Source organism: Excalfactoria chinensis, chromosome 7 (assembly GCF_039878825.1).
Source record: "Excalfactoria chinensis isolate bCotChi1 chromosome 7, bCotChi1.hap2, whole genome shotgun sequence".
In the NCBI taxonomy this organism is placed as follows: domain Eukaryota; kingdom Metazoa; phylum Chordata; class Aves; order Galliformes; family Phasianidae; genus Excalfactoria; species Excalfactoria chinensis.
Window position 1 is genome coordinate 17,967,790 of NC_092831.1, and position 25,905 is coordinate 17,993,694.

At 39.0% G+C, this 25,905-nt stretch overlaps 2 protein-coding genes and 1 long non-coding RNA gene across 7 annotated transcripts in view; 2 read left to right on the plus strand and 1 right to left on the minus strand.

Annotated features, from left to right (window-relative positions):
- Positions 1-7,068, minus strand: part of SLC25A12 (solute carrier family 25 member 12) — a 45,295-nt gene extending 38,227 nt beyond the window's left edge. For 2 of the 4 annotated variants that reach the window (XM_072341374.1, XM_072341375.1), the window contains exons 1-2: positions 6,883-7,068; positions 5,795-5,848 (exon numbers count right to left, since the gene is read on the minus strand). Coding sequence is in view for 1 of the 4 variants with exons in the window: in XM_072341373.1 (XP_072197474.1) it covers positions 5,795-5,848; positions 6,297-6,308 (66 nt within the window). In the remaining 3 variants the exon portion in view is untranslated. Of the gene's footprint in view, positions 1-5,794; positions 5,849-6,296; positions 6,374-6,882 lie in introns of those variants that run through there. The other 2 variants (XM_072341373.1, XM_072341376.1) reach the window with 2 other exon arrangements.
- On the plus strand, positions 1,396-5,704 carry LOC140254637 (uncharacterized). 2 transcript variants are annotated; one of them, XR_011904274.1, is made up of 3 exons: positions 1,396-1,468; positions 4,024-4,127; positions 5,573-5,704. It is a non-coding gene; the product is annotated as an uncharacterized lncRNA (long non-coding RNA). The 2 variants fall into 2 exon arrangements; XR_011904275.1 differs by lacking the exon at positions 5,573-5,704 and adding an exon at positions 5,292-5,362.
- HAT1 (histone acetyltransferase 1) lies at positions 6,307-23,578 on the plus strand. The gene is given in 14 exon segments (XM_072341387.1): positions 6,307-6,428; positions 6,430-6,540; positions 6,542-6,609; positions 6,612-6,695; positions 8,195-8,266; positions 10,807-10,882; positions 11,216-11,336; positions 16,150-16,329; positions 16,597-16,718; positions 17,219-17,323; positions 17,661-17,767; positions 20,107-20,258; positions 21,067-21,183; positions 23,176-23,578. Coding segments are annotated over 14 exon segments (1,605 nt in total). The 3' UTR covers positions 23,344-23,578.
- The last annotated feature ends 2,327 nt before the right edge of the window (positions 23,579-25,905 follow it).

Here is a 25,905-nt window from a genome sequence, read left to right on the forward strand (position 1 = left end):
GTTACTGTACATACTTATCAAACTACCTGTTTTCTCCCTTTGTAAGAAATTATTTTTCAGATTGCTGTTTGTCCAGAAATGAAAAGGTTTGGCATTTCTCACTTAAATAAAAAATTCTCATGCACACTAACGATCTAAAAGGTCAACTGAAATGTTTTAATTTGATGGTGGGAATTGATTTTACTAATGAATTTCAAGTCAAAAGCACACACAAGATGAAAAATTACATAATTTTTTAAAATATTAATAATCCTAATCAATAATAAAATAATCAAACATGTCTTTATTACTTGTACACCAAGACAACAGCTACTCATCTGTATTTTGACTACTTTACTGTCTGAAATAATCACCAGCTGTTATCAGTTTTAGCATAAAGTGAACTTTTCAGCATAAATTCCACAAACCTTAACTGTTCAGTTAGGCTGGATAATAGCCATGTTCAGTAAAGAACATGAGAAGGTAGGGGCAGAAGCAATCACAAATACATTTTACAAATCAGGCCCACTACTGAGTTACCAGAATCAAATAGTAATTAGCTATTCTTGTAGGTAATCAATACTGTCACCTCTCTTTTTATGTGCTTTGATCCAGAAGAACATAAGGCTTATTTGCTTGCTATCCAGTCTTACTTGATGACTTACATTCTCACTATCTGTTGTCATCACTAAACATTAAATAGCGTATGATATTTGAAGTCATGATCACCTATAAAAATTAATTCAAGATGGCAGTACAGCTGCAAAAATTTTTTTCTATTTATGATATAACAATAAACTTAGATACATACTTGTTTTCAGACTGTAAGATTAAACTATGTCTACATGCTGGAACACAGAAAAGTAGCTCATAACAAATTTCTAGTTCACTAACCTACTGCGACCCAATCCATTTTGATGACTGAATTTTACTAAGTATATTTGCTCAAAAACCTGTAAACAAGCTTATTCAATAGCTTTAATTTCATCTTCTCCTGTACAGTCAGTCCACTCATAGACAGAATGCAAATCTTACACATACACATAGAAACGTGCTCCTTCTGAGAAGGAATAAGTTACAAAATTTCACAGCTGTTTCATGAGAATATTGATGTGAAACAGAAGTCCTGGCTTTCAATTCATTTGTACAAATGCAGTACACATTCCTAGGCTCCAACCATTGAAAGATGTCAACCTAAGAGTTCCCTGCAGAAAGGACAATGTCTGCTTGTATGGGAAACTGTTAATCACAGCCTGAACCTCTGATTAACCATTTGAGGCAAGTGATGGGTCAGCTGTGGGAGCACAGGTGAAGGTAATTCTGCTGTGCTCCTGGAAGGGGTAGAGCTTGACTCCACCTCTCCTAGATCTCATTTAAGGGCTGACCACCACTAAAGCAGCATTTCTTTCTGGAGATTGTCTCTGTATGGAGTTTCTGCAGTGATCTGCCTTAACATTGGTGAGCATCTTGACCATGAGCCTCAACATTGGTGAGTCTTTCCTATATAACCTCTGGCTATCCATCTACTTTACTTTGTATAATTACAACTGTACACCTCTGTAAAATTAACTACTGTACACTGCTCCATTCCCCTGTGCTATAGTGCAATATTTATGTGAGGAAATCTCAACTTCAATCTACAGGCCTTGCCTATAATTACTTGTAACATTTCCACTATGTACTGTTTTATCTTGAGTCAGATGAGATAGATTTTTGTGAAAGAGTAACATAGGCCCTTTCCAGGAATCCATAGGAATGATAACAGTAGCAGTGCCACCTATACAACATACCTGTTAAGCTGTAATATTCAGTTAGGATAAAAGAAATCACTTCTCTCTTACACTCCTTTTACTATGTTCTGTCAGGATGCTCTTTCAGCACAGAGCATCAACATCCCCTCAGGTATCTCCCTTAGCTTCTCACAACTCCTCATCTTTACTACACCATATAGTTGTGATAACAGATTTTTTGTAAGACTACAGTAAATGATTTCAATCATCCATCATTAATGCGGATGATTTCCATGGAACAGGAACCCAGAGCAATGGACAGGAATCCTGCAGCTCAGCGCTGCTGCCCACATGATGATGTGATGAAAGTGTGGCTTGACTGTAACAGCATGGAAAGGTTCTCTTATCAGCCTCATACTGATATGACTGAAAAATGCATTATGAAGCACATCTTTGCTGCAGTACACATATAATCTGTATGAAGCTTTATAAATGAAGGATCACAGAATATGATGAGCATTGAACACATCCTTAAGGACACCAGAATTCAACTGCATGACAATTGAGGGTGCAACAAAGATAATAAATCTAAATGCCACTGCCTTCTAAAATTCAGGCACAAACTTTTCTAAGTATATCATGCACAATGAATTGTTAGTTAGATGTACGGGAAATTCTGTCCTTTAATTATTTTAGTCTCAACATTTTTAATAGATACATTCAGCTCCATATGAGAAGGTCATGGTATTTTGAAAGAGCCTGGCCACAAGCCAATAAATGAAGGCCTGACAAAGTAGCTAGGCTATTCCCTTTTGGCACGTATTGACAAAATCTGTCCTCAAGTGACGCTTGCACCACACAGCTTACATATCCTTTGCAGTTGGACAAGGTAATTGTTAACTTTAATTTGCATATAAAATATGACATGCTGATTAATTTTTTCCTTTCCTCGGGCTTGAATTAGGTTACACTTTATTAAAAAGAAAAAATCTTACTGTACGTTTACAGAGTGCCTCAGGCACACAGAGAATTTGCATGACCTTTCTGTAAACCTCATCACAAAATACAAACACCAAAACTCTATTTATACCACACAGCATGAGGTATCACCACGCTTCTAGCAGTGATGCACAGTTTGAAAAATGGGTTAGTTTTCAGGACATTTTTAAGGGAGGTTGGGGGAAGGTTTCCCATATGAAAATGTTATCGTGCTTATTTCTCCACTTTCATCATCATAGTATCATAGTATCGTGCGAGTTGGAAGGGACCTTAGAGATCATCGAGTCCAACTCCCGGGATTTGAGCCCTCTGTGTAGCAGAGCAGCACTTCTGCCACTTGCGCTACAGGGGGATTCACTTTGCTGAACAGGTTTCATTTACACTCAGCAGATGGAGAACAATTCAGCAATCTTTCCTCAGGGTTGACAAGATCTTGCTTAAGGAAAAAGAATGAAGGCTTGCTAATATATCTGTTAACTGTCATTTGATGTAAGACTTTGATCCTTCACTGGTCTGATTTTCTAATGTTATGGTTATCACTGAAGTCAGTGGTTACCAAACACCTAAGAGGTAATTTATTTGATGGTGTATGCACATGGCATTTTAACTGCATTCGACAGCTGGGGAATGGATTATACAGAAATAATAGCATGACATCTAGCTCATACAAGTACAGCTTTACATTTTTTTAATGGTTTAAAATAAAATAAACAGTAAGCTTCAGAAATTCTAAGAGAAAGGTAGAAGTCAAACATCCAGTAAGATATACCTTAAACTCTGGCAGAGGAGTTGGCATTATCTTATTGGAGGATATGTATGAACAGGAGGAAATTTAAGTACACTCTCTAAGATTAAGGTTGATGACGAAGGGACCCAGAGTTCCCATCTTCCCTTGCAATCATTTCCAAGGGAAGCCAAATTTAGAAGGAATGCACGCCCTTTAACTGAAGCTGACAGAACAGGCCTGCACCCTCAGGAAAGAGCACAACGTATCTGACCCATGAAGCGTGCAACACTAACAGCATTTCATAACCAGATTCTACAACTGATTCTTAGAAAGACTGGATTCTTTTCAGATTTTGTTAAAGTAGGCAACTAAGTTTGCTTATTATCTATGAAAGTAAGAAAATAATAACCAATTAGAATCAATTCTATAGCTCCTCTCCCCCAGAAATATACAAACTCTTCCTATGCAACTTTGTGTCTGACTCACTTGTCTTTTTTTAATGACAATCCTCAGGTACTCAAGGGGAAATGAGAGCTTTTGCACTTTTGATTCCTCAGGGCATCAGCCTATTGACTCTTTGCTTTTTAGGTCGATAAAACAGACATTGTCATATCAACAACTTCAAGATTAAGCTCCTCTCGACTTTTTCATGTATCACCAACACCAAGGACTTCAAATACTTGTTTCCTGAAGTAAGTACATCTATTGACTAGAAGATTCATACTGAGTCTACTTATCCAAGTTGAATAGAGTATTTTCACATCATAATTCTTGTTGGTTTTTTTGTTTGTTTTTTTGTTTTTTATTGCAATCCAGCATGCAGAATTGTCTTCTTTGAAAAAGTTTACTAAAAGAGCAATGTGATGTTCCAGAAGCACACATTTTTATACAATTTGTGTATTAAAAAAAAAACCCTAAATGTCTTATCAACAATAACTGTATCTATGATAGAGTAACTTTAACTTGAAACTAATGTTTGGGCTCTTGTGGTTTGACTACAAAATTCTAAATTTTAGCACTCAAACAGCATTATGAGAATAATCTGTTCTACAGAAGCAAAGATCCCACCAAACGATGGTTGAAACATAACGTCTCTCTTGAGCAAAAAGGTCTCTTATCTACTAATTAGATAATAAGGTATGACCAAAAGCTATGCCATAACAGATCTTGTTATTTAAAGAATCATGAAGTCATTAAAGCTGGAAAAGACCACTGAAATAATCTAGACCAACTATCAACCAATTGCCACCATGACCACTAACCCACATTTCCAAGTGTCACATCTACTTTCCTCTTGAATAGCTCCAGGGATGGTGACTCTGCTGCCTGCCTGGGCTGCCTGTTCCAATGTCTCACTACTCTTTCTGACTTTCCTAATATCCAACCTGAGACTCCCCTGGCACAACTTAAGGCCATTCCCTCTGCTCCTATTGCTGTTAGCTGGGAAAAGAACCCCCACCTCACAACAACCTCCTTTCAGGTCACTGTAGGGAGTGACAAGGTTTCCCCTGAGCCTCCTCTTCTCCAGACTGAACAATCCATTCCCTCAGCTGTTCCCCATACACTTATGCTCTAGACCTTTCACTGTTTCACTGTCCTACTCTGGACACGTTCCAGGGCCTAAATATCTTTCACCCAAAAAACTGAACACAGTAGTAATGTTTATATATTATTTCCTTTTTTACAGAGTAAAATTTCTTGAATATAGAGCATAATATTCAACAGGAAAGAAAAGAGACACTGTGATTTTAGAAAAATCAGTAACCCAGCTAAGGACCTAAAACAGCTGCTACTACTCTAGCCATCTATTTCAAACCTTCTCAGAAGTTTTAGGATTGATTGGTTTTTCTTTTTAGGTTGACCGTCCGTTGTAACTAAGAGGAGTGAATAAAACTTAACGCCTTTATTCAAATAGAGTAATTCTAATTCCCTACATAAAAGGTAGTACTGTGAAATACATTGATCTTAATAATAATTATTCAGAATTCTAAAAACTTTGCCAATAGTTCATCCATTTGCAGGAGGATCACGGATGAACCTTACAGACAAGTCACACAGCCATAGACTTCAGGATCATGCAGAAGAGTATTCTTAAAATAACCATACTTGGTTACAGTTGCAATCATTTCTGTTACAGGAATTTAGACAAGACTTCAGAAAATGCTTTAAGGCTATGGTGAGGGACGGCTAACCACTATCTGCACAGCAACGGCTCCCCCTCAGTGCCTGAAAGCTCACTACCCTGCGTGCAACATCAGCTTCTGTCCCCAATTTTGTCCCATGCCCAACACACAGTGCTGTGACAAACAGCTGAAAGCACAAGTCTGACAGTCAAAGAGCATCAGACAGGTCTGTTTACCTGCAAAAAGATACTTCGTAGTTCGGCAGGATCTGCTCTTTTGGTCGAAGGCACCTGCGAATAAAAGTAAATTAATGCTTCACCAGCTGAGCTACAGATACAACTCAGGAACAAAAAGGCAATTAGTGCCGATAAGGGCAGCGGTATCGGCTCTCTTATCTAACCGATAAGCGGACTCAAACACAACATTCCGGGTCACCGCCGCCTCTCCGGTCACCCGCGTGCCGCTGACAGCTGTCCCAGCGCGCGGGATCCCGCACCGCGCCCGTCCCTCGGGATGCGGAGCGCCGGGCCCCGACCGTTCCCTCCCGCAAGCGCCAAGTAACGGCCTCGGCCCGTGCCGCTTCTCCTCGGCGGGCGGAGGCAGGGCCGACCGCGCTGCCCCTTCCCCGCAGCCGCCCCCAGGCCCCCCACCGCCGGCTTCCTCCCGCATCCCTCGGGGCCCCGCGGGCAGGCAGAGCGGTCGCCCGCCTCCTCCTGCGCCCGACGACGGAGGAGTCACCTTGACCGCCATGCTGCGCCGGCGAGCGGGAGGAGGAGCCGCGCGCCTCTACCCACCCGCCGCGCCGCCGCAGCGCCGCCGCCTCGGCGCAGCGCCGTGGGAGGCAGCGCCCGGCCCCGCCCTGCCCCGCCCGGGGCTCCCCTCGGCGGCGGGCGTACCGTTCCGGCGGGCGGCGGCAAAGCAACTCGAGATCCCGCAGCGGAGCGACCGGTGCCGGCCGGGACGCGGCGGGCTGCAGCGGACGCCCAGCCGCCTCCGCCTGACGGTGTGAGGGGCCGCCGCCTCAGGGCGAGAGGCGCTCGCGCACGACCCGCGCGGTGAGCGGGGCACTCCCGGCGGGGTCCGTCGCGGCCCAGGAAAACAGGAGGGGGCTTCGGCCTCGGCCCTCAGCACGGCGGGGTAAGGGCGAGGGAGCGGCCGGGCACGAGGCCGTACGGCGCCTCGCGGCCGTGAGGGTCGGAGCGGCTCGTTTGACCGTAAAGCAGAGCGGAGCCCTGTGGGCCGCCAGGCAATGCAGACCGCCCGAGGGCAGCTCGGCGTCGTGCGCCACACGCGAGCTCGCAGAAAGGAGTTTGAAGAAACCTGCCTGCTCTGCGAGCGCCGGCCGCCCCGCTGCTGCGCTCCGCAGGGGGTGGACTCTGAGGCGAAGCCACTAACGCTTTAGCACGGGCGAATGAGCCCCGGGCCCCCTCAGCCCGCCCCGGCACGGCGGCAGGTGTGAGGCTGAAGCGGCGCTGTTCGCGCGCCAGCCGCATCAAAGCGGCCCCGCTCCGCGTCCGCTCGCTGAGGGCGGGGCTATGCAAATGAGCCGCTGCTCGAAGGCACTTCCTAAGGGCTCGCGCCGGGACTGCGCGCTCGTCGGCACGCAGCTGAGCATGCGCACTGGGTGCCGAGCCTCAGCTGTCCGTTTTCGGACGCCTTTGCGCGGGCGGAAGCGGAAGCGTGTGCGCGTATTCTCACTTCCGTCGAGTGGGCGCGCGGCTTGATTCGTTCTGCCCGGGTGACTCGGCCGCCGCCGCTGGGAAATGGCGGGTGAGTTCTAGGCCGGGGCCGGCCGGTTGGCGGCCCGCCTGCAGCCGCGGAGGTGTGGGAGTCGTTGTCGGTCTCCTGTTAAGGGGAGCGGTCGCTCGGGGCGCGGACGGTGCTCCTCCCCTCGACCGGGCCCGAGTCTGTGCCGGGCCACGAACGGGAGCAGGGGCCCTTTGATGGCCTCGCCCCCCGCAGCAGAGCAGGAGCTGAGGGCTGAAGTGCGGCGGCGGCTGGCCGCGGCCCTCTCGGGCCCCGCGTATCAGGCTGTGGGCTGGGCGGCCGCTGCCGTCGGTCGGCTCTGCAGCTGAGCTGTGTTTGCACGCCGTGTGCGGCTCTGTGCCCGCCGGGTTATTGAGAACGCTTTTGGCGTAACCTTACCCCGAATAACTTGAAATGGGAGGAAGAACTTCCGACAGTGCTGCTGGAATAGGGAGACAGGGTGGGTTTAACATACTTGAAAAATGCCATGATAAATGACACGCCTTTTGTGCGCTGGATTAGACTTTGTGAAACAGGCTAGCTGTAATTTCCTTCCTCATCCACTCTGGAAAGAAGGTCATAGCTAAATATTGGTATCATTGGTAGCATTCCTGCCACAGTTCAAGATCTCCTGAAGTGCCTTAACCCTCATTCAAACGCAGCATCTGCCTATATTTTGGAAAGCACTTCATAGTGAGAAAACAGATTTACTTAAAAAGTAAGCAGAATGACAAACCAGAAATTGCAGGAAGAGTAGTGTGTTTTGAAATGAAGTCAGCATTATGAAGTTGTTCCTTCTGCTCTTGAGAACCTTTTTCTTAATGCTTTCATTGAATTACACTGACCCAGGCTGTACATATCTGAACTCTTTCCAAAATCTTTTTCTTTAGGACTTACTCCTATGGAGAAGAAGCTGGCTGAATACAAATGTAACACAAATGAAGCAATACAGCTAAAATTAGGTAATGCCAATTTTTAAATATTACGTGTTTGGAATATTTTAATATCTATTTAATAAAGTCCTTGTAATTAAATCTCCTTCGCTTATAATATGCACTTATAAATATACAAACACAAGAATAGGAATGCATAGTGTAATTTTAGTGAGAATAGTACAGTAAAGTACAGCTACAGAAACTCAGGCTTGTACCTGTGTAATAACATCAGCAATCTATTAACATGTCACTAAACTGCATTGGGATTACGTCACCTTGTTCTTGAGTTATTAACTATGTTCTCTTAGTTTCTTCTCTAGAACTTTTGTTACTATGTACTCCTAAGTATGCATCGTCGCTCTTCTGAGGAAATGATAAACACAATAAGTAAAACTGGGAAGTGTTTTTTGGTTTGTTTTTTCCACCTTTCCCTCAACCTCTAAACAACACAAGCTATTTTCAACAAAGTCTTTAAAATCTGTGTAGAAAAACTACTACTTTCTATTTTTCAGAACTGTTTATTGTTTTAAATAGCTAACTTACTTAATACCATATCCAGAATACAAGCGGAATTCTGTCTTACTTATATCTGAAACTTACTTGTATTGTTAATTAATCAGAGAATAGGTAATACATCTGTGTTTTTTAATCTTTCCAGACCTTCAGCATTTTGTTTCCTTGAGCAGTACAAACAGCGTTACTTATTAAGAAAGTAAAAATAATTAACCTTTAAGCACTCTTAAGAACTACTATTAACAGTTTGTTCTGCAAAACTTAGTAGACTTTTAAATGCACAATTGGCTTGTGAGACAAAACGTCATTCTAACCAAAATACTTAAGCCTTTGAGCTGCTAACCTGTGAAGCATTTCTCTTCCATTTGAACAATAGTTCAAATACTCATTCTGCAACTATTTATATATAATCTATATATATAATGTTTTGACTTTCCTCTTCTGTCTCCCTAAAACCAAAGGAAAGGATGAGAAGTAATAGAATATACCTGAGTAAATTTTGTTGAGAAATGAGGAATCATTCTGTATCCGTTTTAGGAGATGCTTTTCACTTGTTCCCATTGCCTCGTGTCACCTAAGATCTTCAGTTTACTTTTTTCTTTGTGAGAGCGTAAATGTTCCACATACAAACAATGTTAGAAAAAAATAAAATTTAATGCCATTAAAAACAAAAAAACATGCCTTTCCCATGAGCACAGGAGTATAAATGTGGACACGAGCTGTATTCTTCTGAGTCCTAATTTGTTCCTTGGTGATGTTTCAGGATTACTCTGTTTTCCTTTTTTTTCTGGTTTGTTTTTTTTGTTGTTTTTACTCTTGCTACTTTGCTTCAACTGGGTCGTTCTCTGAATCAAGCTGAAGAAGACAAAAACTATCAATCATTGTTTTTGAGAGGGCTGAGTTTCATCCTGTTATTAAGAAACGCTTCGTTCACTTTTCTCTCTGAATAACTCCTATTGATGGAAAATCCTTTTTACTTGTCTCCAGTTTTACTGGAGTAAAACAGCAATGAAACTGTAGTTTCATAGTCTCTCTTTTTTTTAATTAAAAAAGAACATTTAATAGCACTGTTAACACCTACAGTATTGCATGCACTTGTAACTCATTCAAAATTAGTATGTAACTGTTTTCTTGAGCTACCTATGCCTCGTTAATGGGGCTGAACAATCACTTTAATGCCTGTGCGAAGAGCTACATCCCTTCCAATTTTAGGTAGTTATTTTAACTACAAATGCAGAGGATTGGAATTGAGTATTACAGTATTCTATAGGTCATCCTAGAAAATCCTACTTTAACTTCTGATTTCACTCACTAATCATAAATTTTGTGATAGAAGAACTTCAGTTGCAGTTACTGTTCAGTAGCTGCTGTTAACTCTGTCAGCAGGAATAAAATACTTGTTTGCTACATTACTGAGTGTGAGTAGATGCTACTTGAGCAGATGTTTTCACGTTGCCAGCAAAGACCTCTAATACCAAGGTTTGAAGAAAAATAAAAGTTGTGTGAGAAGAATTACTGGTTACCTTAGTAATACTGGTAGAAATACTGATGTTGTATCAGTGTAGATTTGTATGTATCCATGCCAATTTTCCAAAATTGTAATGCGAATATTAATGCTCATAAACATTTTGCTGTTCATCATTCTGTGAAGACTCCCTACAATGAAGCGTTCTGTGTGTTCTGAACTGCATATGAGAGAAGATGACAAGATGAGAAGGAAGCTTTGATTACATGATTGGTCTTGCTTACTGTAAGAATATCCAGCTGGGCTGTGTCCTTAGTGTTCACCGTGGAGTGAAAGTCACATTCAAAATGTACATATGAAATCATATACATCTGTGTCAATTTCCCGGTTTTGTTGTGCTTACTGATTTGATTTGAGAAAATAACATGCATCCAATTTGTACAGGATGTCTTTATTTTGTTTTTGTGCCAGCCTAACAGGTTCATAACTGAAATTGCTCATAGTGAAAGAATGCATGGACATCTAGCATAGAATCCCTGTATGAACAAACCAAAGCTGATGACCCGGTCATGCTCATTTTTCTTCTCAGTTCGCTTTCCCGAGGATTTGGAGGATGACAACACAACTTTTAATCCAGAGTATAGCCATCAAGTCTTTGGTGATGAGTAAGTTAAATTATTCAGTCAAATTCATAGAACTTGAAGGGATTGTTATTTCCTAATTGCTTGAGGTTTTTTTGTGTTTGTTTTTGTTTTTTTAAACGTAATAATGCTACCAAACTATTGTAAAGTGCCTGTATAGTTAAATAATGGCTGTGAATCCTAGCTTCTGGAGCTCTCTTTCTACATAGTATTCACCCAGCTTGATTCTCTTTCACTGTTAAAAGGTTTAGTATACCTCACTGGGAAAGAAGATATAGATTTAAAATCTTAAGTACCGTGTTTTGAGTATTTTGCAATGAAACTCAGAGATCTGACTGTGCTTTTTTCCTTCCTCAGTGAAGTTGCCTTTGGCTACAAGGGACTGAAGATTCTCTTATACTACATCGCTGGTAACCTGTCAACTCTCTTCCGCATTGAATATACGTCTAAAGTTAATGAGAAGTTTGACTGTGTGGAGGTAAAGACAGAGCCAGACTTGTACTTACTGGGAATGCTTAATGGGGACAAAACTTCTAGGGTTAGTTATTGCCCTTCCAAATAGGTGTTACATTAAAAACAAAGCTTCCTATTACGCTAACCTGAAAAAAACGGTATGTTATCAGTATGTTTCTCATTGTTCTTTCCTTTGACTCTGATACTGCCATTGCAATCACACCAAACAAACAAAAAAGTCTATTTTCATGCTAGCTGTCTCTGGGAGAGCTACTGGTTTAATTTGTATTTAAGAGACCACATTAAGAAAGAAAAATGAATTTTTTGGAGTGGATCCTGGTGCATTAAGAAAATTGAATATCATAATTGAATATCATCTGAGATTTACTTAGTTATAGGGAAGGAAAAAATGATTTATTTTGACAAGAGTTGTTAATAAGGTGATTGGTGAATCTTCACAATATTCTGTAGTGTAAAGTGGTTGTACATTTGCACTGACTTCAAATTACTTTGCCCAAGAAGGCTATTCTCTTCAAGATTAAACAACTTCATGATTTATATTCTCTTCAAGATTTAACAACTTCATGATTTAAAGTTTGTATTTCAAGTTCATCAGAGCTTTCTTAAATGCTTTCAAGGAAAAGGCTTTCTAAAGAAAAATTGAAATGACTGTTAAATTAGTTTGACAGGTTTTTGTTTCTGTGCTCTGAATCTGCGTTAGGATATAGTTAGTTCAACAGGTGAAGTGTCTGGACGTGTCTGAAATACTTTTGAGGCTAGGGCAGCCTACCTTAGGAGTGAAAGGTCTTGTTCTTCAATCTTTAAAAGGCTTTTAGTAATGAAGAAAAAAGGAAAGTCATTTGGTTAAGTAGTAACCATATTAAAATCAAACAGACCATCTCTCCTTCCAGCCTTTCACCAACATAATTTTAAAATCACGTCACAGTGGGAGACCACACCGCAACACATTTGTATTGACATGCTGTCTATTTTCTGTACAAATAAAGCCACTTTTCTTGAAGTATAAACAGGGTAAATGAGGTCTCTCATGCGCTAAGCTCACACTGCAACTATTCCCATTGCTCAGAATCTTACTTTCTTTCAAGTTCAGTGTTGCCTCTGTTGAATTATTTTTCAGTTGCTTAATGCACTGAGACAGGTACAAAAAAGGATATTCGCTTGGGATAGTTTCTAATCTGCAGGCTGAGGCTGGAGGACTTTCACTGTCCTTGCCTTGATATCACTAACAGACTATGTGTCCTAATAAGCTGCTCATGTGACTATATCTGAACCACTATAGGGGAAAAAAAGATACAGCAGCCAGTATTGTTCTGACATTCATATTTGCTGTTTAACTGCCTTAAAATATTAACATATTTGCAGAGATAAAAATAAGCAGGGTGTTAATTGAAATGCATATTACTATTTACTTATCTAAATTAACTGTTTCATTGCTTAGCTCATTTGAGTTAATCGTATTGATGCATTAACTATAGATACTGTGCATGAAACATAGTCTTTGTGCTGTAAATAGATGGTGTTCAGGAAAGGACATAAGTCTCTTCTTTGAACAAACTGGTTACAAGTGAGAATTGAGTTTTAATGATGTTTATAGTTATTCATACTCTGGCATTTTGTATCTAAGATCCTATGCAGGCCATTTGCTCCCATAGCATTAGCTGTTCTTCCAAGGTCTCTTAGACATGAGGTAACAGATGAAGATCTTGAAGTGTCAGCAGCCAGAGTACCAGGCATATTTATGCACCTTAATATGTTTTCTCTAAAGAAGCTTCTGTGCCACACTAGTGAGGTAGGCTCAGCAAAGTCTGATCGTATTTTGAACAGATGTATGTTCTTGTTTGGCACTTGATTTAATGAAAATAGAATTTATCCATTGGGTGGCGTCAATTCTTTTAAATATCTGAAGAGAGGTTGCTTTCTTCTGGTATAAATCTGAATAGCACTGACCTCTGAATGGCTAGCTGCTTTCAGTTTTGCAGCTGTTGAAGTAGTTTCCTTTTCTTCGAGTTTCCACGATGGAGTGAGGGAAAGTATTTCACTAACCAGTCTCTAACTATCTATGTGTTATCATGCTTTGCAGCTGATCTGATATATTTGCTTTAGCACAAGTTAATGAAAGTGCAGTTTTAAAATTGGTTGTACTTTAACACTACAGATCATCCCATTACTCCTCACTGGAGTTAATATTCATAATTGGTAGAGAAATTCTGCTTTCAAATATATTTCTGTAATTATTTTTAAGTGAAACCACTTTGAAATAGTATGAAAATATACACAAATGTGATAACTGTCTATTAGTATAATTACAAAGAGATCCCGATGGCTCAACTAGTCCTACTGTGAAACAAGTTAAGTTACAAGTCCTTACTGTATTCCCTATCTTCATCTCACGTGATTTCCTTATGAAGGTAATACATTGAAGATAATACCTGCATAATCTATAAGCTCAAGTCTTGGTTGGCTTCATTCGTGATTCTGCACTCATTATTTGCCTGTTTAACACTGCTGCAGTAGTCAACTTGATTGCATTTTCTGAACAGATTTTTTTCTGTGTAAACTCTTGCAAACTGGTAAGATACTGATAAGCAAGTACCTTATGCCATCTCACCAACATCAAAGAAATTCACGTAGAAACTTAGAGAGGCAGCAAGTTGTGGCCATAAAGAACTGAAATACGCTATCTTATGTATTTTCAGTAGGTGAAAGTTTGTCTTCTGTTGCTGTAAGGTGAAAAATCTTAAAAATACGAGGGGAGGTGTTTTTTTTTTTAATTATATTATATACTTCATCTTATATGTTCACTGTTTTTAGGTATCCACGTAATCTGTTGTTGAACTGATGCTTGGAAGACTTGTTTTAATCGTGGATTATTTTACATATCTTCCGCAGATGTGTGAAATGAAAGTCACTAGCTGTGGTTTCCTATGACTTTATCACCAGGGAAGAATTAAGATCTGTGTAAATATACTTGAAGTCTGAAAAAAAGAAGAGCATTTCTGAAATGCTGTGCTCCTTACAAATACTCAGTCTTGTTAATGTATATAACTCAGTAAAGCATGGCTAATTTTCTGTAATGCAGTTAAATTAGGAAATGTAAAGAAAATGCGTTAAGCTAGCATTGCTCGAAGATGAACAGAAAAGGTCCTTTGTTTTGAGAACGAAATGGATGTAAAGGCTGTACACATTTTCACTGCGTTGTTATACCAAGTCTTATAGAGCTATATCTGAATTGCTTTATAGTGCTCTCTACAAATATAAATATAAATGTTGGTAGTACCAAACCATTAAGAGTAAAACTTGTTTGTGCTGAACCACATCCATCTTTCTCTATGCTAAAAATGTAACTGAATGATGAAGTGCTATTCATTTGCAGGTGCATTGCTTCTACTTAAGGGAGGATGGTTGAAAGGACAGGAATTAGTAGCATGTTGTATTAGCCTTTTGTAGTGTATTTTGTTCTAAGCGTCTTAATTTCCCTGTTTTGAATGCTAAGTAGCGAGGGTCTTGGTTTCAAACTAATACCCATCATGCATGTAAACGGTGTGAAAGAGCTGCTTAGTAAGTTAACACAAAGTGTTCTTGTGTCAGTCCTTGTGGAAATAGATACAATACAAACATTACAGCTGAACTCACTGCAAACTCCATTAAGTAAAAACCTGGATTCATTGTCCAAAGGAAAGTTTGAATTGAATGTAAGCTCATTTTGTTGAATGTAATGTCAGGCTTTTAGGGGTTGTATTGAGGAGCACCGTTTTGTTAAGTTGAGACCAATTCATTAAGTTTTATTGCCTGGTGAGAAGCAGTAATACATTATTGTGAAACTTCATCAAATATTCATGGTTAAAAAGAAGTAGTACATGTATTCAATCAAGTGGTCTTTTTGGGGTCTGAAAAGGATTATAAAGTCTGCTCAGCTGATAGTCTGTAACTTTCAGTTTGATTAACTGAAAAGAGTAATTTTGAATTTAATTTTGGTGTTGGAATATTTCTTCCCTCTCTGCTAAGTTAGATTTTACGTGTCAGATTTATTAAACATATTTCTAAATTGTATTTTTACTTTGCCAGCTTTGTTTTAAAAACATTCTTTGATTAGGGTGCAGAACGTTTGTCCTCTGAGTTTCTCATTAGAGCTCACAGCTGATATACTACAAGCAAGCATTTCAAGCACAGAGACATAAGAATGCAAGAGTGTGCTAGCTGTCACTTTCTTGTTTGGGAGCTACCATTTTCAGTCTTTGTTCCTTTTTTCTTCCACTCAGTTCTGTACCACCTAATACCTCTTAAGCTTCTTGTTTGGGAACCCCAGTTGTACAAGGCCATGTGCAGCATGGTCACAGAGGTTTGCTGGATGAAAAGCCTGAGCTACCAGTTTTATGGCGTTTTTCAGAAACTAATGATTCATCCAACAAACCAGGAAAACAAGAATATTGTTTCTTGTGCTGGACTGAATTCACAGCTTCCTTCCTTGTCCTGCCATTGTGACACTGAGTTTTCATTAGAAGAGTTGTCGGCCCTCTTCGATTTTTGCTTAGACAAACGTAACAGCCACTAAACATAAAAATGTTCGGGAACTTACTCATGTTGCAGCTACTAGCTTTTGAATGTGGACAGTGGCTGGACTGACCCTTCTGTATCTCTTCAGTTATCTTTATCTGCTTGGAGGTCACAACTGAACGACAGGAATATTTGTCTTTTTTATTTGAAGTTACTGATAGGCCACAGCATTCCTTTTCATATTCATCTCTAATAGTAAAATGATAACTTTGATGCTGTCTTTTTAATCTTCTGCTGATCCCGCCCTGTTTTGTATTCCCCAGGCAGATGATGTTGAAAGTAAAATTAGAGAAATTATTCCTCCTGGCTTTTGTACAAACACAGACGACTTTGTCTCTCTGTTGGAAAAGGAGGTCAACTTTAAGCCCTTTGGAATGCTGCTACACACATATTCTGTTCATAATGAGGAAGCTGGTGAAGACATTACATATCAGATATACAAGGTATGAAAAATAAGCAAAACTTCTTAAGCAAATTGAAGTTTATTTTGCAGCGAGGCATCTTCTGTAACATTATATTTATATATATATATAATGCTACATATATATAAATATTACTGTTTGACCAATTTATTGATTGGAAGCATGCTTTTTCTTTTTTGTGGGGGGGGGTGGGGGGGGAAACGTAATGAGGTTTTGCAGATTTTATTTTCTTTTTCCCTTTTGCATCTGTGATAGGTTTCACCTGACTTCTCCTGGCTTTTTCCCTAGGCTGACATGACGTGTCCAGGCTTTCGAGAATATCATGAAAGGCTTCAGACATTCTTGATGTGGTTTATTGAAACTGCTAGCTTTATTGATGTAGATGATGAAAGATGGAACTACTTTATAGTGTAAGTACAGTTCTAAAGCAACAGTGGACCTTATTACCTCCACAAAGCCTGCATTTTAATTGTGGCTGGCCAATTATTGGAGCAGTATAATGATATTTTTCCCAGGAAAGAAAAACCATTGTTTATCAGGCTTGAGTTTTCCTCCATTATACTTTGGGAAACCTTGAGAATAGAGCTGAATTAAATGCTGTTGTCCGTTAGAGCCCTGAATGTAGGCTTAAACAGTAAAATGAGCTTTGCCTGTGTTTTCTTTTACTTGCCACCTATTCATCTTTATAATAGGCAAGTGCACTGAAGTGCTGTAAAGAGGTCTGATTTATCCAAGTTGCTGCACACCAATTAAGTGAATTGTACATTCAGAACATAGCAGGTGTACCCATTGGGCCCTCACAGAGTAGCTTGCTGACACTGAAAATTCAGTTGGAGAATGGAAAAGAAAATGGACACTGCATGGGAGCGCGACTGTAATTGACCTGCTTGGCTTTCTGTTTTATCTGCAGATTTGAGAAGTATAATAAGGATGGAGCTACGCTCTTTGCGACCGTAGGCTACATGACAGTCTATAATTACTATGTGTACCCAGACAAAACCCGGCCACGTGTAAGGTAATTGGCGGTGTAACTCGTGCCTTGCCTTTTATTTCAGAAGAGGGAACTGCTGAAGTTCCCAATACTTGTTTATAATGGTGTTGATTTGTTTTAAAAAAATCCCCATTATTAGCTGGCTACGCACTGATTTATTTCATTGTTCCCTTCTTGAAGCAGAGGGAATCACAAACAAGCTTTGAATATTTAGCAGTTCTAAGACTCTGTAAGAATTATGTTTTAACATTAACACTGATGCATGTATTTTAAGAAAAACCTAGGTTTTATGCCTTTATATTACAGCGTTTGCAAAAGCATGCATTTGAACTGAAATATCAATACATTCCTTTGTCTGTAGCCAGATGCTGATCTTGCCACCGTTCCAAGGAGAAGGCCATGGTGCTCAGCTTCTTGAAACAGTTCATAGATACTATATGTCTTCTCCTACAGTACTTGATATAACAGGTATATGTTAAATTTCTAACCCATTTCACCTGTTTGTTCACATTCAGAGACTGCTAGCCCACAAACCGGCTTTCATGTTCACTTGTTAGAATTAAATGGCCTTTTGAAGGTTTAGCTTCAGCTCAGTTCAGGATTAACAGTGCCCTATTTTACAGAAGAACTGTATATAATGTAGCTCCTTAAATCCTCTACTTAAAGAACAGCACACCAGGAAAATTCAATCCCTAGCATGCACGGATTACCAGCTAATTAGCCATTTTATTGTGAGATACACAGCTGAGTTTGCCAGGAGATCAAGCTTTGTCAAATTCCTTGTTCAACTTATTCCTATTAGCCAAAACTCAAAATCTAAAATAGTATATTAACATGTATGTGAGCCAAAAGTCTACAGACAAAAATCTGCACAGGAGTTGTGTTACTGGCTGAATGCACTTGTCATGTTAGAGGTGTGTCCACAAATACATTAAAGTGAAAATTTAATGAAAGAATGGGGGAAGAGAAAGGGAGGATATACACATCTAAAAATATAGCATTAAAAGTGCTAAGAATCATGACACCTGTCCTGTAGTTTAAAGTCCAATATAGGAAGAAATACAGTTTAAACACATGAATTGACTAACCTAAGGTCATCTAAGACCTCATCTCAAAAGAAAACAAGAATCCCATTCCTATTCCTTTACCCTCCAAAAAACTAATTAAAATGCATTACAACACTTGCTTTCTTCATGGTATCACTGCAGGATAATCCTAACACAGGGTAATCTACCTTGTAATTTTAATCCAATTCATAGAAACCTAAAGAAGCATAACTTCCTTTATGTGCAGTAGGAAGTCTTATTCATTGTGTGATTTTTATCTTTGTTTCCCATTAATACTACAAAGCTTTACGTAGCTTTTATAGCTGAGAATAAACAGTCTTAAATATAGTACTAAATAAATCATATGACACATTCATGGCTCAGTGGCTTTAATGCAGATTTGTAGCAAGCAGCGAATTTGCACTAGAGTAACTTTTAATTTCTTTTTGGATTAAGGAGGAAGCAGGAGGAAGCTTGCAGTATTTTACAGGGCTCTAAAGTTATGTAATCTTACACTTCTGCGAGATAATTTATTGTCCCTTTGATAGAAAGTAAGGCTTGGCAACCTTGATAATGGACAAAACATACATCCTCTAAAGTTGTTAAGTAAAGCCTTTCCTCTTTTCAGAATGATCAGAATTTCACTCAAAGAAACTTAATGCCTAAAAAAATAAAATATTTCAGACTTTCACATTTGCAATGGATATTTGTCCCAACTGTAAATTGTCATCCTGGTTGACACAAGTGAAATATATGTTGGTAATGCTTACCATAAAGAAACTGCCTTATCTTTCTTCTAACTAATTTGAATGAAAAGGAACAGAATAAATGAATCTCAGTACAGCCTCTTCAACTCTTTTGCAGAATAAGTGCTGTAAGTTCTGCCATACACGATTATTCCACTCATGTGCAAATCTTTTTAACTGATGCAATGGTCCTAAGCAATCTGCAACCCGAAAAACAAATTGCTGGTTTTGCAGTGCTGTATATATTAGGACCAAAACTTACATGCTATTTGTTCCTCTTAGTAAAGTATCGGCTTTAGATCATTTTTAAACCACAAATGTCAACTACATAAAATAGTCCTCATCTTGAGGGAAAGGGGGAGAAAATGAACAAAAAAGCACAGCTGGGATTTAAGCTGTTCAACAATAAATTTCACGTTGCTAGCCCATAGAAAAATTAAGGTAGGGTAGAAGGTGACTCTGGTACTCACTGGTAGTAAACCTGTCCAAATTATGAAGTAGTGATTAACTACATTTGCAGCACTGTAGCGTTTTCCTTCTCTGTAGCTCATAGGTGGGAACAAAGTTGCAAATAGGACCATCACTGAAGCTAGTTCTTGACTTTGTTTTTTATATAGCTACAGTTTTGATAGCAGTGCTACTGTTTCAAGCAAGACAGAAGTAACTCCAAATTGCTTTCAGCTTTTGCTTCAATCTTTTTCCACATAATTAGTTTGTCTTACAGTAGTTCTAATGCTCTCCTCTCTTATATAATAGAGGGAACATGTAAGTTTATTCTTTGAATTGGATTGAACTTGTCTCTTGGAAATGTGTATAATACTGTACACAGCACACTTCAACTTATATTGTCATACATCTAAAATTTGATAGCAGTACTTATAATTAAGCGCACCTATTTATATATGATGGATGTTATGTCTGGTTTTGTCCTACACAATTCCTGTAATTGCTTACCAGAAATGAAGAAAGAAATAATGCTTATATTAACTACGCACTCTTTTATTTTTTTTCCTAGCTGAAGATCCATCTGAAAACTACATAAAGCTCAGAGACTTTGTTCTTGTAAAGCTCTGTCAAGACTTGCTTTGCTTTTCCCCAGGAAAGTTAATGCAAGGCTTCAGCCAAGAAATGGTAACAGAAGCTCAACAGAAGCTGAAAATAAATAAGGTATTAAATCGGAACAGTGGTAGTTGGACCTATTCTTATCAAGCTAATATAACAGCAGTCCAAATGTAGGGGTGGAGTCTTGGAGTTTACGTCTGGTGGTATATTTCAACAGATCTCTACAATGTATCTGAAAGGGAAGAAATTGCTTAAGATTTTAAGTTTTTTGTTTGTTTTTTTTTTCCCATCTGATGCTGTTGATGTAACAGAACTTGAAATATTCCAATTTTAAGTATCAGTTTCCATCTCTTCATATATATCTATATAAATAGCCACAGTTGTTCTGAGAACACAGAACACTGAAGTAGTAACACTGACGTTCCAGAATCACTTTGATTTTCCATATACTGATTCATTTGTTATCTTACTAGTAAACAGAAACATTTAAATATTGTTTCATTCTCATACTTAGCATTTCCAGAGGACCTCATAAAAAGCAGTAAGTATGTGAAGATTATTAAAATCAGTACAGGAGGTACTCTAGTTCCAGTACTTCAGTTCTTTGGATTACTTTTGGACTCTGGCTTCTGGACTTTCTGCTGTTCATTTACAGCAGGTCCTTGAAGCACCTCCATAGACACTGCAACATTCTGAGAGTTTATACACTATCTGTATTGTAATAAATTAATAAACAAGAACATTTATTCATTTAACCCACTGGTAAGGAGGATGAGGCTGGTTGAGGCTTTGTCAGTATCTGACTGATTCCTGATAAGCTGAGGAGTTATTCAAAGTGGAGGAATACTGTAGTACTACTGCTGGACGAGCTCTTTACTGAGGCATGTTCTTTATTCTCCTTTCTGTTCATTAGCAACACACAAGGAGAGTTTATGAAATCCTCCGATTGCGTGCAACAGATATGGGTGATGCAGAACAATCCAGAAGCTACCGGTTGGATGTTAAAAGAAGGCTGATTGGCCCCTATAAGGTATATGACTTATGTATCATTTAATACTTATTTCAAGGCTAATTATACCTGATTTTACTTCCATTTCCATAAACGTAGTTGATGCTAATTATGTTGCCAATCAACTACTATTAGTTATGCAGCATTCAGCTGACATACACAGATGCAGAGAACATTCATTCATGGCGGTACCAAAGATCTTGTTTGACTCCTGTTACTTGCTCAATTCCAGCAGAAAGTTATTAGCCTTACAGTACCTAGCTACAAGTGGCATTAAATCTGGTTAGAGCAAAGGGAGGGGAGAGGGGAGGAAAGTCGCTTTCTTGGAAAGATTGAGAGTATCTTAAATACAAAGTTAGAGGTGAGGGTTAAGTGCTATATATTTACTCTAGAAAAGTAGGTATAGTTTAGTTTCCAGTTCTGCTCATTAACTAGGTCTAACAGAGCAGCTTGGTAGCAGTAATTTAGCCATGTCAATACAGTACTCCCTGTAGATGGGATGTAATTTCAACAGTGAATTTGAATCAAATACCCAACTTAGTGCAGAGTTACTTTTTCATTTCCTGCTGAGTATGCTTTTGAGAATCTAGTTGCTACATGTTGCATTAACTGATCCTCTAAGATTTGGGGGGGGGGAGGGGAGGGTGTATAGTGTGTGAGTATATATGTATCTCCTAGTTGCTAATGACATTTCTGGATTGATTGAAAAAAAACACAAGCCTAAGTTTATTGCTGTAACTAGCATGTTAGCTACTCCGCAATTAAGTAATCACCGAGCAACCCAAAACCTGGTTGGAAAAGTTTCACAAAGTATCAGAAGTATCTTGATTAGCTTGCAAAAGCAGCACTTATCCTGTTATACCAAAATAGCAGAACTTTGATTATACTCGTGTTGGACTTAGGGGGTCTGTTAGCAGAAATGAGAACTCAGCACTGCATTAAACACTTGGCTGATCTGGAGATAACACCATGTCATGCTGAGTGACAGGATCCTAATCAAAACACTTTCTATTCTCTTTCGAGAGTGTCTTGTCTCATTTACTAAATTTCACTCACTGTCCACTACAACTAAGGCCATGATTTTTCATCTAACAGGACTGTCACGTGTCCTCAGTGTGTAATTCAGCTTAATATGTGGAGGAAATCTCAGATTTCATAAGGGGTTTCAGATCTAGTGCTTCTAATAATTGTTTTCACTGTAGTCTTTGCATGTAATACATTAAGAGTAAAAACTTTAGAGATATTGTACTGCTGGATATACATTTATCTTTTAAACTTCTAGAATGTTCTACTGATTTAAATATTCCACTTTTTCAACTATAGTTCTCTTGCAAAGAATGATCAGAACAGCCAGCACCCTCTCCCTGATCTTTTATTTTTATTTTTAGGCTTTATGTTTCATGTTCTAAAATATGGCCGTCTTGTTTATGGTTGTTGTGCCTACTGAATGGCTTACGTGATGATTTCTAACAGTTTCACCAAAAAAATCTTGTTATGATCCTGTTTTAAAAAAAGAAAAATAGAATAAAAAACCGTGTCAGAACTGCAGCTCAACTCCCAATATGTAGTAATTTGGAGGAGAAAGCAACATTTTATAAAGAACTGGCGATATTACAACATTCTTAATGCTTGTGTCATGTAAATACTGCTGCTTTATAAAGCACTCATTGAGTTGCATTGTACAGGTGCAGAAGAATTGTAAATTCTTAATATCTTCCACTATTAGTGGTTCTGTATCTTAGAGCTACCTCCTGACTAACTGTTGCAGAAATACAGAAACAATTTGGAATGAGTTTTCAGTTTGCCAGATAATTGGTAATACAGAAACTGTGGAGCTTTAACACAAGAGATTTCCTGTTTAAACAGTCTTAGTGTTTTTTTGGGTTTGTTTATTTTTTTTAAAGGACTTGGGACTTCTTAAAAACCTAGATATTGAAATGGAATAAGTTTGGTAAAAATACTGTACTCTTCATTGTTCGCTACATTCAAATTACTTTTTATTTAATTGCTTAGAAAAAGCAGAGAGAACTTGCCAAGATGAGAAGGTGCTTAAGACCAGAGGAGTTGACAAATCAATTGAACCAAATAGACCTGAACATGCAGCACGAACAGTTAGAAGAGAGCTTCCAACAGCTCGTTTCAGATTACCGAAGAGTCCTAGAACGACTTGCGCAAGCATGAGGATCTGACCTGTACAGGAAACCTACAGATTTCTACACAGTGTTATGAAGCACATCCTTAATTGCCACTTAGCTGCAAAAACAAAAGAAAACCTTGTGACGTTTTAATCACATTAAGGGTGAATTGTGTTTCTGTGCATTTTGAATATTTTCTATTTTTGTGTTGTAGATTTCAAATGTTGTTCTTCAAGTTTGGGAGCACTTACTGCTGAAATAAACTGTAGATTCTCAGACACAAAAACACATAAATTGTTTGAATTTTTAATCTTACTGTTTTGCTTCAGGTCTTAATAGGTAACTGAATAGCAAGTTAATACATGAATGTATATATTTATATTGCAGCTGTTTCTTACCTCAAGTAGCTACTGAGCTTCTTTTGAGTTGTTACACACTCACAGATACTTAGAACAACTACTAATAGATATATATTACCTGAGAAGTTAACTTCTAAGTTCACAGTTTGTTTCCTCTGCAAAAATGGAGGGTTTCATAACTGGCTAAAACAGAACAGGGAAGGATAGTAAATACATTTAGGAAGAGGGGACATGACAGTGCTTTAATTCAATGCCCAATATTCCAACAGTGCTCCCTGCTAATGTAGTCAGGAGATGCATTTTTACTCTAGTGGCCAACTCAGGTTTCACACTGGGACAGATGCCTGCAGATGCTTGGCTTGCAGAACAACAGTGAAGCATTCTGGGCCAGCAGTTATCATCAAATTAGATTAACATATTTCTTTGCAAAATGCCTTAATTTTGAAACCGCTAGGTATTGTTTCAGAATGTTCTTTTGTACGTTTGACATCCTCCTAGAAGTGATTCCCATGCCCTTCTGCCAGCTGCATGTATGCAAGGCCTTACTAGGGTCTAGCCAAAGCAAAGCCAAGAGGTATTCATTTCTCTTCTCCCATGTTGGGTAACTCTTTTAACGTCTTTATGTGGTCGTTCTGCCCTTCCTTCCCTAAAACCAGCCGCTCAAACTACTTCACAACCCAGCACTGACTAAGTTTCTGTTTTTTACCTTCTGGTTCTATCTAGGACTCAGACGTCCTGGTGAATTTTGTATTTCTGTGTCATTATACTGATACACAGCTTGCATCTCTCTCTTCTCTTACTAATCCTCAAGAGAACACAGAATCAGCAGACTTTTGGGGGATGTAACCACAACTAAGAAGGTGTTCATAACTCTGCTCCTTTCACCTCCCACAAACCTACTGCCCTATTGTCATTCCTATGGCAGGAGAAAACTATGCATCACCCATAAATATAACACATTCAAAGAGCAGAGATACAGAATGATTTCGAGCAACTCTCGCCCACACAAATAGCATTGATTGGTTCATCAAGCTTTCTATCCTAAGAGATAAATTAAGTACTACAAAAAGATTATGTTTGGAAACCTGGGTCAAACTCTTCATGTATTTTTGATAAATCTTACTGACTTCAGAAACCAGGAAACAACTTCTAGCTCAACAACTAGTAATCTAAAGAAAGGCAACAAAATTCAACAATGGGAACACTGGAACAGGCTGCCCAGGGAGGTGATGGATTCTCCTCTGGAGATATTTAAGACCCAGCTGGATGCTTACCTGTGCAGCATGCTGTAGGGGGCCAGCTTTGCAGAGAGGCTGGATTCGATCATCTCTGGAGGTCCTTTCCAACCGCTACAATTCAGTGATTCTGTGAAAATCCCCATAGTTTCAGAACTGATGAAGCAAGCTACTTGAAGTTGCAAGGTTTGAAAGACAATTTAACTACTACAGTAGTGTGAATAAAGGTCCATACAGCTGAAGCAGTACCTTTAGGCAGTAAATGTCCATGCCTCCTATGAACAAACACACAAAGTTGCTATCTGGCAGTTTAGGCAATTCAAGACTGACCTATTGTCTCTCTCTGCAATGTTAGCAGAAGGGTAAGCAACCCATAACGTCTGTTTATATAGATCATTTCTTCAATTCCTTTTTGTCTCTCCCTGAGACTTTGTTGCTCTTTATGCTTGTCCTTTATCATATTGTATAGCTGTCAGACAACAGAAGGCTTGAAAATCTTACGTTGTATATTTTGCCATTTTACCTTTTCTTGCAGTGTCAGTTCAGACCTGATTTCATCAGTATCAAACTGTTAAAGCTAGAAACATGTTATTTTTATAAGCCTATTACCTAGAAGCTTGGAATCTCAGCTTTCAAATTGAAAAAATACTATTCTCTAGTGCTACTGCTTTGTGAAACATTGCTTGCTAGGATAATTTGAACTTGAAGCCAACAAACAGCATGGTAAAATATTAAAATTTGATAAGCAAGTATCTGTTGTAGATATTTCAGTCTCAAGAAAAAAAAAAATGAACTAATAGTCATTGTGAACATTACTCCCTACACCATCGATCCTCGTATTAATTTTACATTGCTAGTTCTTCCTTCAATGACCACAAAGATTTGAATCAAACCATGGGTTCTATCTGCTAAAACGTTTCACTTGGATGTCTCCAGAGCTGCATCTCAACACAAAGCAGAGGGCAACTCAAATCACCACTGGTCATCTTCAACATCTCAGAGGATTTGCCAAAC